The sequence below is a fragment of the Bos grunniens genome, chromosome 16, assembly GCF_055505025.1.
Source record: "Bos grunniens cultivar Pamir isolate PY7600 chromosome 16, Bosgru_T2T1.0, whole genome shotgun sequence".
Taxonomy (NCBI): domain Eukaryota; kingdom Metazoa; phylum Chordata; class Mammalia; order Artiodactyla; family Bovidae; genus Bos; species Bos grunniens.
The window spans coordinates 33,876,906-33,891,216 of NC_141180.1; the positions used below are offsets into that span (position 1 = coordinate 33,876,906).

General features: G+C 57.5%; 1 protein-coding gene and 1 non-coding gene across 5 annotated transcripts in view; both read right to left on the reverse strand.

Annotated features, from left to right (window-relative positions):
• The window catches only part of CHD5 (chromodomain helicase DNA binding protein 5), a 68,996-nt gene that overhangs the window by 39,620 nt on the left and 15,065 nt on the right, over positions 1–14,311 (reverse strand). For all 4 annotated transcript variants that reach the window (XM_086344153.1, XM_086344152.1, XM_086344151.1 and 1 more), the window contains exons 3-11: positions 10,289–10,468; positions 7,439–7,557; positions 6,505–6,743; positions 4,864–4,988; positions 3,550–3,673; positions 2,321–2,487; positions 1,923–2,144; positions 724–930; positions 286–497 (exon numbers count right to left, since the gene is read on the reverse strand). In XM_086344153.1, coding sequence (XP_086200279.1) covers positions 286–497; positions 724–930; positions 1,923–2,144; positions 2,321–2,487; positions 3,550–3,673; positions 4,864–4,988; positions 6,505–6,743; positions 7,439–7,557; positions 10,289–10,468 — 1,595 coding nt within the window. The remainder of the gene's footprint in view (positions 1–285; positions 498–723; positions 931–1,922; positions 2,145–2,320; positions 2,488–3,549; positions 3,674–4,863; positions 4,989–6,504; positions 6,744–7,438; positions 7,558–10,288; positions 10,469–14,311) is intronic.
• On the reverse strand, positions 9,768–9,840 carry TRNAA-UGC (transfer RNA alanine (anticodon UGC)). The gene has a single exon. It is a non-coding gene; the product is annotated as a tRNA-Ala (tRNA).

Below are 14,311 nucleotides of genomic sequence, written 5' to 3' on the forward strand. Positions count from 1 at the left end.
GTGTCCCGTCTGCAAGTTTCACAGGCCATTCGTCAAGTTGCCCTTTTATACATATGACTTAGGAACTGTTCTACATGAGTGTAACATGTGCATATGCAAGTGTAAACACGGGTGCATACATGTACCCATGTGTGTGAAAACCCCTCCAGCTGGATGGTCAAATCACCAGCAGTGGGTGTCCTCAGCCTCCCCTCCTGCCCCCACCACACCCGTATGTGGTCCTGTGCCCATTTAACAGACTGAAGGGGCCGCGTGTCCAGTGCAGCTCATGCGCCAGGCACACACCTGTGGTTCAGGATGCGGTGGATCATCATCCACTCGGGCTTGATGCCGTAGCGGTAGAAGCGCTCCTCCATCTTGGCATAGAGAGGGTCCTTGTTCTTCCTCTTCTCGCTCTTGCCGTCCTCGTCGCCAGAGCCATAGTCAAAGGGCGGTGGCTCATCCATGTCGTTCTTTCTTTGGTAGTTGCGATACATCACTGTGTGGTAGAGCTCCAGCTGCTTGCGGAGGGGACAGAGGTTAAGGAAGGCAGATGGCCATGACCCCTGGTGTCCCCCCAACCCAGCTCCTCCCCCATCCCCCCAGCCCCCAGCCTGAGTTCCAGGCAGGACAATCCTCACCTTCTTCCTCCCCCTCCCCAGCGCCCAACAATGTCTCTCACTCAGGGAGCTGGCCAGAGCACCTCATGTCCTAAGCACAGCCGCACCTGCCCAGGTACCTCACCTGGAGCTCCTTCACCCAGGAGCAGTGCCAGTAGGAGAGCCCAGCCCACTTGACGAAGAACTCTCTCTCTGGGATGCCCTCCAGGGGCTTGGGCGGGGGTACACCAGGGTCCACGTCAGGCCCCGGCAGCCCCACCATGAAGGGGGCTGGGGGCTCTGTCCACCGCCAGTGCAGGATCCGCTGGACTTTGCCCTTCAGTGGGGGACACTGTGAACAGAGGAAGGTCCCCAGGTTCAGGGCTTAGCTTCAGGTCCCCACCCCGAGGCTCCCTCCAACAGGCTGCTCTGCTCCCCAAGTCAGACAGCACCACAGTGACTCCAAGACACCACCCTGTCCTCAGGAGCCTGCCCATGCCGTGCGGGCAGATGAGGCAATGTGTGTCTGCACACACACACATGCACACACATACACACACACGCACAACGGAAGCCCAGATGCACATGGGGTGACCAAGGGCTGGCCCAGCCCACAGGGTGGAGTATCCAGCACTGGGGGTGGGCTGGGGACATCTCAGAGCATGGACACCTTCAAACACCTATAGTGACTGGAGGGGTGCTCTCTCCCTGCTGAAACCGAGGCTCCAGCCCAAGAGACCTTGTGTGACCTTGGGCAAATCACTTTATCTCCCTGAGCCTCAGTTTTCTCATCTAAAAATGAAAATAACAAAGGCCTGGTACTTGAAAACTCAGTAAGCATTAGAGAGATGCCTAGTAAACAGTGGCTGTTTATGGGCAGTGGCAGGTTTATGACCACCTCTCTTTTCATAGCTGTTTCCAGCGAGTTTAATGGGAATTGAGAAGCGGCGCAGGCCTAGGTGAGGCGACGGGCGGGACTTGAGGCGACTGGAGAGGGCTTGGGACTGAGCAGATGGACAATGGGGCGGGGCCAGAATGGGGAGACGCCTTGTGGGCGGGACCTGGGCGGGCGGGGGCGGGTCGAGGCCTTGGCAGGCTGGGAGCTCAGAGCTGGTGGGTGGCCAGCGGAGGAGCCTTGGTGGCCAGGGCCTGCTGGGGCGGGGCCTAGATGGGTGGGGGCTGAAGGGGGCTGGAGCGGCCTGGGCGAAGGCCATGGTGGGCGTGGCCTGGATTGATGGAGGCGGGGCCTTGATGGGTGGGACCTTTGTGAGCGGGGCCTTGCCGCAGGAGGGACCTAGACTTGTCGGGGGCGGGGCGTTCGGCGCGGGCCGGCGTAACACTCACAGTACAGCGCGGGCAGAGCCATTCACCGTTTGGGATCTCGGGCAGCGGCGGGTTGAGGCAGTGCAGGTGGTAGGAAGAGGGGCAGGCGTCGCAGCAGAGCAGCTCGCCGCCGTCCTTGCACACGCGGCAGAACTCCATGTGGTCGTCCTCCTCCTCCTCGCAGCCGCCCTCGTCCTCGTCGTCGTCGTCGTCCTTCGGCTCCCACTGGATCCCTTCCTTCTCCTGGAAGAGGGGGGAGTCCAGGTGGAGGCACCCTGGGCCAGGACGCCCCCTCCACCATGGTGCAACCCTCCCTCACACTCGCAACCGCCCCATGTTCTGCCCGGAGAAGACCATGCAGGGGTCTGGAAGACCAGGACTGACAAAACCCCCACCCCCGGCGTCTGCCAAGGGCTTACACAGTGGGGACAGCTCCACTTGCCCTCAGGAGCTTTCTCCAGCTCGGGATCCAGACAGACGAGGTGGTAGGCCCTCGGGCAGGTGTCACACAGAATGATCTCCCCACCCTGCTGGCACACCTCACAGTAGTCCTGGTGGTCCGTCTCATAGCCATCGCCATCATCGACTGGGGAGGGGGCAGAGGCAGTCACGGAGGGCCGTGTCCCCACTCCCCATGCACAACCCATCTCCACCGCAGGCTGTCCCGGCACTCAATAGATGGATGAATGGATGGCGATGGACAGACAGGGTGAACAGAATGACTGAAGAGCAAAGAGGGAAAATTCCTGGGGATCCAGTGGTTAGGACTCTGCACTTTCACTGACTAGGGCTCTCCTTCAGTCCCTAATCAGGAAACTAAGAACAAGCCATTGTGCAGGACTTCCCTGATAGCCTGCAATGCAGGAGACCCCGGTTGGATTCCTGGGTCAGGAAGATCAGCTGGAGAAGCGATAAGGTACCACTCCAGTATTCTTGGGCTTCCCTGGTGGCTCAGCTGGTAAAGAATCCACCCGCAGTGCAGGAGACCTGGGTTCAATCCCTGGGTTGGGAAGATCCCGTGGAGAAGGAAAAGGCTACCCACTCCAATATTCTGGCCTGGAGAATTCCATGGACTGTATAGTCCATGGGGTCGCAGAGTTGGACACAAATAAGTGACTTTCACTATGACTATGTGCAGCCAGAAAGAAAAGAAAAAATGGAGTGAAGACATGGATTGAAGACAAGCAAAAGGAAAGAAGGATGGGAGGAAGGAAGGAGGAATGGAAGCAGAAAGGTATGTGGATGGACAGAAAGATGAACGGCCGGATGGATAAAGGGGAGAGAGGAAGGACCGAGATATGGAAAGAGGGAGGCGGGGTGGGAAAGCTGGGCATGGGGGGATAGATGAGTAGAGGGTGGATGACTGAGTGGGTGGACGGTGGATGTGGTTAAGAGACAGTTCCTTCTCCTGTGCCCCTCTGCCATGCAAATGCCCTGGGGCGACTCACATTATGGGTCCCTAATAGATGTGGACCCACTGAGACAGGACCCCCTCTCCTAAACGCATAGGTGAGGGTGGTTGAGGAAACACAGGGGACCTGCCTGGCCTGGCTGAGGCCTGAGGATGCCCTTCCCTGCTCCCCAAAGGGGGCTCTGCACCCCACATCCATGTGATGCCCACAGGAACCCTACAAACAGGAAGTCTTACTTCTCTTCTTCTTGCGCCTCCTCTTGCTCTTCTTCCCCAGGGCAGCAGAGCACTCGGAACGCATGGAGGAGCTATGGATGCTGGCGCTGTCGAAGTCCGACTCCTCTCGCTCATCCTCCTCGCTCTGCAGGGGCAGGGGAGGGCCCTATGAGCCCAGAGCTGGCCCAAGGGGCTCGTTTCGAGGCTTCTCAGGCCTGGGCAGAGGGTAGGTTGTGGCAGGGTACCATGGAAGCTCCAGATACAGGGTGCTGTCTGCAGTTCATCTCATCTTGCCACCCAGCTAGAACATCCCCTAGCCCACTGGTCCAGGCTGATGGCCTGCCACCCTCCCCAAGCCCTGCTCTCCAGCCCTCATAACTCTCCCAGGCCCTGCCCTCCACCCTGCCAAACTCCTACACATCCCTCAAGGGGAAGCCCTAGGGACACCTCCCCCAAGGAGCCTTCCCAGATCTCTCCCTAATGAGACCTGTTACACAGCCTGTGTGCCAGGTCCGGCTTATTCCATTTGCATGTCATTGGCTCTCTCCCAGTACATGCCCCTAAACCCTTCCAGACTGTGAGCAGCTCCAGAGCAGGGTGCACCAAAGTGGAGCAGAGGGCCGAGCACCTTAGTCTCGGCTCGAAAGCTAAGCTGAATGGGGACACCTGCTGCTCCATGCTCCCCTCCACAGCAGCTACACTTGAGACCTGTCACTTGCTTCTTCCAAAGGACAAAGAGATGGCTTCCATCCCTGCCCATCTGAAGGGCTGAGAGTTTGAGGGAAGCAGGTAACCTATGGGAGCAGGAGGGAGGGATGAATGCCCCCCATCCCCAGAGAAAGAGGGCTCAAAGGCTCAGACACGGACTTAGGGTCATTCTGAACCGAGTGCCAGAGCTGCCCTTGAAGGGCTGGAGCCCTGCCTGCCCCCACATGCAGGCCTCCTTCCTGGGCCCACTCTCCTAGCAGACCTGGGCATCCAGGCCCCACCAGGACTCTCCCGCCTACTGCCCAGATAGAGAGGCAGCTGGGGCCAAGGGAGCTGGGACTGAGCCTCCAGCTCAGCAGGGTGGGCAGGAGAAAGAGCTGGAGGCATGGACCACCCAGAAGCCACACTCCAGGGACCCTTGCAAGGATCCAGGCTGACCCCCTCACCAGTCAGGTGGGGGCACAGGCCCAGCAGACAGGCATGTAGCGTAGGAAGAGAGAGTGGGGAAGGGGAATGGGACCTGCCCCCTGCCTGGTACAGGAGAATGAACTGACAGCCTGCTTTTCAGTCATCCAGTCTTTGCACGGTGTGCACTCCACACACGCTCACGCTCACGCTCGCACTCACCGAGGACCCCTTCTTCCTCTTGCTGCCGACCCCTCCGAAGCGGAACTTGAGCCCAGTCACCTTTCTCCCTTTACCCTTTTTCTTCACATCCTTGGAGCCTTTGATCTTCTTCCTCACGCCAGGCCCTGAAAAGCAACACGGCTCGCTCACTTACCACCATGCTTTCACTCAGCCTCACAGCAACCTGCTAAGGAAAGGATCGTTTCTGCTGTCACCTCTTTTCCAACAAGAAAACTGAAGCTCAGAAAGGTGACATCTTTGCTTAAAGCTGCACAGCAAGTAGCAGGGGAGGCCAGAGCATAACTCTGGTCTGGTCCCGGTCCTAGCCACTGCACTGCCATCTTGGAAACAGCCCTGTCTCGTCCCTCTCCCCAGAAAGGAGCTGTCCCCAGTAAAGCCACAGACCCCCAGGGCCACCAGGGCAACCAAGGGCACACCCACCTACCTGCAGTCCATACCTGGGCCCCGGAGGGGTGGGCTAGAGCAGAGACCTTCCCCCAGCAGCCAGCCTCCAGGTTGCCCACTATACCCCCACACTGGCACCACTCAAGACCTTCCCCACCTCTATGGCCAGTAGAGGTGAGGCTGTGTTTTTATGGAGCTGGCCACAGGACAGTTATCCACCTGGGGAGTAATGACCTGCCCCCAGCAGTCTTTCCCACCAGGCTGAGCAGGGAAGGTGGGGGCCTAGAGGCAGGTGGCCTCGTCCGGGGCCCTCCTCTATCCACATCCACACAGAGAGATGGGGCTGGCAGCCCAGCTGTAACCTCAGTGGCGCCATGGAAAATCTATTTCAATTTTTCAGGCTCTGAATAGGCAGCTCAGGGAATCGATAACTCAGCAGCTGGAGCCCAAGAGGAAATGAGAAAGAAGGCTGGCTGGGCAGCTGGCGAGGGAATTGAGCAGGAGCAGGTGCTGAAGACTGCATCACTTGCCCACCAGGGTCCCTGCGGGACCTGGCAAAGGAATGCGTCGTCCCAGAGACCAGAGCTGCTTGGGGCAGAAACAAGAGGTCCCCACAGTCTCCTCCACCCTCCATCAAAACCCTGGTCATGGCACCAAGAAGGTGAGCTGCAGGTGAGCCCACCATTCAGAGTCTGGGGGAGATCAATGGCCCTATCCCCAAGGGGGCCAGAAGCCCTTCACTTAGGGCAGAGAAGCCCCTCCCTGAGAACTTCAAGTCGCAGAGAGCCTCTGCTGTCCCCAGCCAGACAACACCGATCTGGACCTCCTTCTGGGTCTCCCTGGGAGGCTGGCCCTGACCACGCCCATGCCCACCCGGGCCAGACACTCAGAAGAGGGATCAACAGGTCATTTTAGGACCCCTTCTCCTGGGAATGGTGCAGCCTCAAACACAAGAGCCCCCCAACTCCCAGCAGCCTGGGCCACCGCGGTCCCTTCCTCCATACCTGGGAAAACTCCCAAAACTCTGAGCCCACTGTCCCCTCCACTTGTCCACCAGCCCCAGAAGGGAGGCAGGACAGATGTGGTAACATAGGTGAGAAAGGGCGCGTGGATCCAAGGTCAACCAAGGCACTGGGTCCTGGGTAAAGACCAGCCCAGCTGTCCCAGCCGCCCCAAGCTATAGGGTCTGGGGGGCCTCAGACAGCAGGACTGGGTGCCACCCACCCGCAGCCATACCCTTGCCCTCTTTGGTCTTGGCCTTGCGGATGGGCACAGGCTGGGGTGCCTGCTGGGGGCTGATAGCCAGGGGAGGCGCGATGGTGACCGTCTCCACGGCCGCGGCCACTGCCGCTGCAGCTGCTGCCGCCGAGCTGCCCTTGAAGGGGTTGTTGGCACTGAACTCCCGCCATTTGGCACCCAGGACAGTCATCATCTTTGACATGGGGATCTTCGGGTTCTTCTTGGCGATGAGCGGTCTGCACGGGGGTGGGGGGAGGCAGAGGGTGAGGGCAGCCCCGTGGAGGGGACGAGACCCCCATGTGACTCCCGCAGGGCCCACCCATCTTCTCCCACATTTGGAATATGTAGCAAACTGGGAAAGTGGGCTGAATGGAGGGCCAAGGAAGAGGACCAAGCCAGAGACAGCCGTCCACCCGCAACACCCCTGATTTCCTATTTTCAGGGCTAGTCACCTTCTCATTGGGTTTCCAATTAGAGCTCCCAAGGGCACAGAGATGGCCAGCCCGGGCATCAGGCCACCAAGCGGACCTGGGCTGGCTAGGAGGGGGAACGGCAGGTAGTGCTGACTATGAGATTAGAACCTGCCAGACAGACTCAAGGCCTGGTAAGACCGAAGGCCCAGAGGCAGGGGCCTCCAGCAGGACCCTGGGGGTCCAGTTCCATTTCTTCTAGAGCTGAGAGTGGCCACGGGGTTTAAGACCTCGGGATTGATTGGGGCCATCGTTCCTGGGGGCAGGACCAGCAAGGGAGGGCAGGACCATCTGTGGAAGTGGAAGGTCCTGTCCCTCCTGCCAGCTCTGCCCAGGGTCAATGTCAGCCCAACACTCCCCCAACCCCAGGAGCCCAGGGCCCTGTCCCTCTGGCTCCCCACTTGGTTCCCCCAGGGAGGCTGTCTCCGTGGGTGCCCAGCCAAGGCTCCTCTGAGGCCCACCTGAGGAACTGGCTGAAGGCCTTATAGTTGGTCAGCGTGTGGTAGTCGGCCTCGGAGAACAGGTAGTCCACGTCGTCCAGGCCCCACTCGGCCATGAGCTGTCCCGAGGACTTGGGCTCCTACAGACACAGGGGCCGGAGATGGAATCAAAGGTGGGAGTCCTTCTAACCTGCACCCCCATCCCTGGGGCCCCACCCAGGAGGCCTGGGAAAAGCCAGGGTGATCATGTCTGCAACTTGCAACTTAACGAGAGCAGTTCACACACCAAACTGAAAATATCCTAGAGCACTCCAGGCTGCCAGTCCCTTGAGCAGTAGGAATGGCTCAGATGCCAGCTTACGAGGGGGTGCAGGACCACGTATCTGGGTTTAATGTGGGGGTTTGAGGGGAAGCCATGTGCGTGCCCAGGGCAGGAATAAGTACAGGACTCACTCTCTCTGCCCTAGGCTGTCACCTTGGGGTGATACAGTCACACTTGGACCTCGTGAAAGGACAGGCTGCTGCTGGGTTCTGGGGCCAGGAAGGTGTGCCCTGGCCAGAGCGAAGCATGGGACAGTGGTCCAGCTGGGGGCAGAGCCCAGAGGAGAGCCCTCAGCAACTACTTCACATTGGGAGCAGAGGCACAGGGAGGTGTGTGAGTTCCCAAGGGCACAGAGATGGCCAGCCCGGGCATCAGGCCACCAAGCAGACCCAGGCTGGCTAGGAAGGGTGACAGCAGGTAGTGCTGACTATGAGATTACAACCTGCCAGACAGACTCAAGTACCAATCTTGGTTCTGCCACATAGTGTCAGTGAGAGGTGAACAAGCTAACTTCACCTCTCTGTGCCTCAGCTTCCCCATCTGTAAAATGGGGATAAAGCACCTACCTCATGGGAAGGAAGGAGTTAGCAGAGGTCCTTGGAACAGTGCCCTCACTCGGATTCCCCACTTGTTCCAGGCAGCCCAGCCCCGCCCACTGATCCATTCCACCAATCAGCACACACCACTCCCAGGCTGCATCTTTGGTCCAGGTGGGCATGTGACTTAACCAGTCCAGGCAGGAGCAGCCCTAGGTCTCCTATAAGGAAAACTAGGAGACAGGCCAGCTTCCCCTCCTGCTGGACGGGGCAGTGGGAGTCCAGGAAACCCTGAGCTGCTGTTACACTCATTCTCAGCCCTGAAGATGCCTGGGCCTGAACCCAGAGCTGAGCCCACAAATGCAATGAAACAGGGCCCTGGATCACACCATTGGGTCCCCCGAACTGGAGTCCACTTACCTCGCAGCTCTTGGGGCTGCTGATCTAACAAACCCCTTTGACTCCCTAAGCCCCTCAGGGTTGAGCTGTCTGCTCCAGCAAAAGAAGGCCATCCAGGACACACAATCTCCCTCAGCCCCGAGGGACCCGCTTCCTGGCCTCCCGATCTCTGTAATGGTTCAGAGGTCCTCCCATGAGGGACCTCCTCCCTGGGCCAACCTGCCCCTGACACACAGTCATTCCTGGAGGCATATCAGGCCTCTGGTCCCACCAGGAAGCAGAGCAACAAGTGAGCAAGCAATGGCATCGCTCCAGGATCACCCTGAATCACTCCCATAAGTTCATCTTCCAAAGCTGTCAGTCTCTCAGCTGTTATCAGTCACAGATGATTCACAACACGCCAGCCAGCTAATGAGCTCGCCCCTGGGTGTCAGGGCACCTCAGGCACTTCCCAACTTCAGTGGCTGATAGTCACCACCTCTGCCTCACCCATCAGCCACTGTACTAATATTTACAGAGCGCTAATCTTCAGATCTGCAGCCAGCCCAAACGGAACCTTGGAGAAAGATGGACGGAAGCAGGAGACTCCCAGGTATGGTGCTGTCATCTACCCCTGCCCGCCTTACCCTCAGCCCTTCCCCACTCCACGGAGTGGCCTTGAGATTTCCAGAGCCTTGGCTCAGTCACAGCGCTCCCCACATTCATGTTCATGAGGAAGAGGCTTCTGCCCCTGAGGAGAGCTGTAGGCCCATCGCTACAGCTGCCCTGGCTCACGCTCCCCGGGACACTCTCCTAGACACCCACGCAGGCAGAATTTCAGAATACGTGCTAAGTAAATCCCCCTTCTACAGTAAGCAGAGCTGTCCAGCTGCTGCTGCTTTTTTTCTTTCTTTCTCTCTCTTTTTAAATTTTTGGTTGTACCATGTTCAGTCCCTGAGTCAGGAAGGTCCCCTGGAGAAGGCCATGGCAACCCAGTCCAGTATTCTTTCGTGGAGAATCGTATAGACAGAAGAGCCCGGTGTCCTACGGTCCATAGGGTCGCAAAGAGCCAGACATGACTGAGCACGCACACATGCAATATATGGGATCTTAGTTCCCCAACTAGGGATTGAACCCACACCCGCTGCATTGCAAGTGCAGAGTCTTAACCACTGGACCACCAGGGAAGTCCCACAGCTGCTGCTTCTTGGCAAAAGCTCCGTTTGTTCTATTTTCCCAAATTGTTCCAAGCGTCCGAGCGAGAGGCTCCTGACACCAAACTTGAGTTCAGACCATCACTCCCCTCGGAAACAGCTCTGCGCTAGGCCAGGCAAGACAATGGACATCAGCAAAAGGCTGCCTGACTTCCTCCCCCAACTCCTAACGGTCATCCCATTGTTATTTCTGATGTGTCTGGAAGACTTGTGGATACAGTATTTCTCACAAACTCGTGTCCAACTTTTCCACGTGTGCACATGGATACACTCACACCCCCAGACACATCTGCCTCTACACCCACTGGTGGGAAAGGAGGCTCTTCACGCAGGGGCTCTGGGGTCAGAAAGCAGAGAGCTGGCAGCAGGGGCTCAGCCCCCTCTTGAGTACCTCCCACCCCCAGCCAGGCCTCAGTGTTACCTTGAGACACCCATCTTCATTGTCATCCTCCTCATCATCTTTCTTTTTCCGCTTAGCTTTTTTCTCCTTCTTGTCCTTGAGTTTTTTCTTCTTCTTTTTATTCGGGGAGTAGTCACTGCCTTCACTCTCCGACTTCTCTTCCAGATCCTCTTCATTTTCCGACAGCTCGTCATTGCTCCCCTGGAAGAGAAAGGGGGATGGTGAGGACAACAAGGGCCCCAGGGCTAGGCAGCAGCACTGCCCTAAAAGTGGCCTCCTGGAAGAGTCCGTCAGCCCATGCTTTCTGGATCAGTCTCAGCCACCAGATCACCAAAGCTCCAATCACCTGGAACCAGCATGGGGCAAGGGTCTCATCCCCGACATGACAAACCGTGCCATGCAGGTGAGTTAAGGCATCGTGTGAAGCCAGGCTTTACCCTCACAATGCACAAGCACAGGGCAGCTGTTTGGACGGCCACAGAGTGAGGTCCAGGCTCTGCCTCAGATTTCTGTGGATTCAGATTGTAACACAAGTGTCAGGGATGACACTTGAACACACAAAGGATGTGATGCCCAGAGCCAAAAAACAAAATGCAGGCTAGGCTGGAGAAGGGCCCCTGGCTTCTGCCCCGGACCCCACCTCCGCACGACTCTGCTTATCTTTGCATCCTATGGAGTTGTTTGTGTCAAGTGAAACCTGTGGTTAACATACAGCGCACGTGCTCAGTGCTCAGTCACTTTAGTTGTATCCAACTCTTTGCGACCCTGTGGATCATAGCCCACCAGGCTCCTCTGTCCATGGGATTCTCCAGGCAAGAATAGTGGACTGGTTTGCCATGCCCTTCTCCAGGGGATCTTCCCAACCCAGGGATCAAACCTACATACATCTTCTGTGTCTCCTGCACTTCAGGTGGACTCTTTACCCACTGAGCCACCAGGGAAGTCATCCCAGTCTTATCTGCACGTGGGCTCTCCAGAAGCTGCTAAGGCACAAGCCCACCTTCCCCATGGCCCCCATCCTGGCTGCTTCATCTCAATATGAGACAAGGTAATTTAGGCAGCTCTTAAGCTTGGCTTCCTTGATTTAGTTTCCTGTCTGTACAGGCAGAAAATGGCCCATTTATATGGAGATAAGGGTGTTTACAGACAGAGCATCCCCTATTAGAAAGTCACTGTCCCTCTGAGAAAGCTGTGTATTTGGGGTTTTGAAGATGCAAGTGGGCTGAGGAGGCCCCTCCCAGCCAGGGTCTGCAGGAGAAGCCGGGCACAGATGCTCCAAGGAAGATGATGTTTGGCATCGTCATGCTGGTGGTTTACTCTCTCTTCAAGGTGAGCAAAGAGAGGCACGGAAGAGATGAAGAGAGAACTAGGGAGATGAAGGATGTGAGAAGAGGAATGAGGGAGGGAAGCAAAAGAGGAAATGGAGAGGGAGGAGGAAGGAGGGGAGGAGGGAGAGGAGGGAAGGTGGGGGAGGGAAGGAGCAGATGGAAGAGGAGCCGAGCAGACGGAGGGCAGTAAGGACAGTGGGTCTGTCTGTCCAGGCCAGCTGCTGCCCTGTCCAGCCACGTTTACAGTCTGAGAGTCTCTTTCCAGGAGGGAGGTTCTCCCTGAGGTACATCTGGGAAAGGACCCACCGATGGGATCCCTGCACTTCCTGACTCTTCTGCTTGCTCAGCTCACTCTCTGCCTAGGCCGGCTCCCTGCTTCCAAACCTTTTATGCTCATTAAGCTGCTGAGTCAGTGTGCTGGCTGGTGGCTGGCAGGCAGCAGGGCCTGGGCCTTTCCGGAACCCAAGTGTTTCCCAGAATACTGACTCAGTTGGGCACCCTGGGCCCCAGGGGCAGTGCACCGGTCCTGGCGACTGCCAGAGCCTTCCCAGGACAGGACAGCCTCACACGCAATCCTGTTCCCAGGGCTCATAGCCACAGCTCCCAGCTCTGCCTCTGTCCTCTGGGGAGGCAGAGGTCAGACAGCGATGTCCATTTCCTCTGAGGCTGTAGAGTTCGGCCAGCTTGGAAAGAGCACCCTTTGGAAGACCTGAGAGACAGTGCTTACAACCCAGCAAAGGTAAGGATGGGAGGAGGCAGCCACCAGCAGCTTCAGCACCGCGGACAGAGGCTGTGGGACCCGCCAAGGGAGGGGCTTGGGGCTGGCTCTCACCTGCCCACAGACCAGACCAGGGATGAGACAGGAGGACCCACGACAGGTTCTGGGGCTCCCTTGGGAGGCTGCAGGACAGAGGCTGTCTCTGAGCTATGAAAACCTTGCTAACCAGGGAACTGGGCAAATCACTGCAACACCCTGACCTCAGTCTCCTCATCTGTGAAATGGGGATGCCATAAATGGCAGTAAAAGGAACAAAGGAGGTCCTGTGAAAGAGGGCTTTAAACATTTTGAAATAGGGGAGACTCAAGTACCCACGATGCCCCCAATTCTGCTTGGAAGTATAAAATGCGACCAGGACCACAAGCTGGAGGACCCAACCAGCTTCATCTCCCTCATTTAAGCAAATCCAGACTGGATTAAAGTCAGGTGCATTGACAGTGCCTGCAGCTGGACGACAGTTACAGTGTAGCTGGGGCCTCCCTGGTGGCTCAGCAGTAAAGAACTCACCTGCCAACGCAGGAGACACAGGAGACATGCATTCAATCCCTGGGTCAGGAAGAGGCAACCCTTCCTTCAACTCTTCAACTGAAAGAGGAAATGGCAACCCACTCCAGTATTCTTGCTTGGAGAATCCCCATGGACAGAGGAGCCTGGTGCGCTACAGTCCACAGGGTCACAGAGAGTCAGACACAACTGAGTACGCGTGCGTGCACGCACACACACACAGGCAACAAGAAGGGGCTGTTGTGGCTGCACCTGTGGGGTTTTTCCCTGAGCATCTGCTGGGAGCAGGATCCCAGGCTACCATACCCCAGGTGAAGGAGCAGTGGGGTGACCGGCACAGTTCTGAAGGCAGGGCCCAGAGGGAGCCAGAGAGAGGAAGAGGCAGGGAAGGCCCCTCCGGCAGACACTCTGTCTGTGTGTGCACAGTGCAGGAGAAGCAGGCCTGGCAGAGGACCCCAAGCTGGGCACTGCCATGAGGGTTGGTCCAGCAGCCACTCTGGGTCTAAGTGGGGGAGCAGGGGGGCTAAGTTCCTCCTAGAGGGATGAGCTGGAGCTACACCAGGCACATCAGTGGCCCCAATCACCCACTAGGGTGACAACGATGGCGGCCTCCCATTTCACAGATTGGGAAGACCCCTCCTCACCCCGTCTACCTGCATCGAGGAAAGCCAGCCGGAAAGAAGAGGTGGTTCCCCAATTCCCCACCCATTCCCTAATCTCCTCTGTGCCCTTCCTTCTCCCCTGAGCAAAATGAGGCTCACCTTGCCTGGTCCACCCCTATCTGCACCCCAATCTCATCCAAGCCCTCTTGCTCACACAGCCGGGGGCAGGGGGGTTGGTGGCTGGTGAGATGCAGGACAGGTCTTTGGGGATGAGTTTCCCACTGGTACAATAATTCTGTACCCACAGCACTTCTCTGCATCCATCGAGACCAGAGCCTCTTTTCTCCTGTGTTTTCTTTTTCCAAAATCTTCCCTGGCAGACAAAAGGGCAAAAGGAAGGGCAGCACATGGTTCTGAAAACAATTGGAAGAGGGGGCACCCATCAGCAGAACCCAGAGGGATGCAGAGCAGCCAGTGGCCAGAAGGGCAGGAAGGACCAAAAACTAGGAGTAGACCAGCCATACAGCATCTTGAAACTTTCAGGGGTGGTGCAGGCCAAGCCACATTCACAAGGGAGGTACAGGCACAGGACAAAATGCCCTAAAAAAATCCCTAAAGCAACCTCAGCCCCAAGCCACACCTGGGCTCTGAACATCAGGACTCATCAGGCTGTGACCTTGGTGCTGTCCTCTGGGCTGCAGCTGCCCCGGGCATGACTACAGGGGACGCCCCTGATGGTCGAAGAACCCAAGTGAACTTGGAGTCCCAACAGAATCCATGTGCAAAGCTGCCTTAGATGCTACTCCCGAGCTGGGCGTGTGAGGACTTGGGG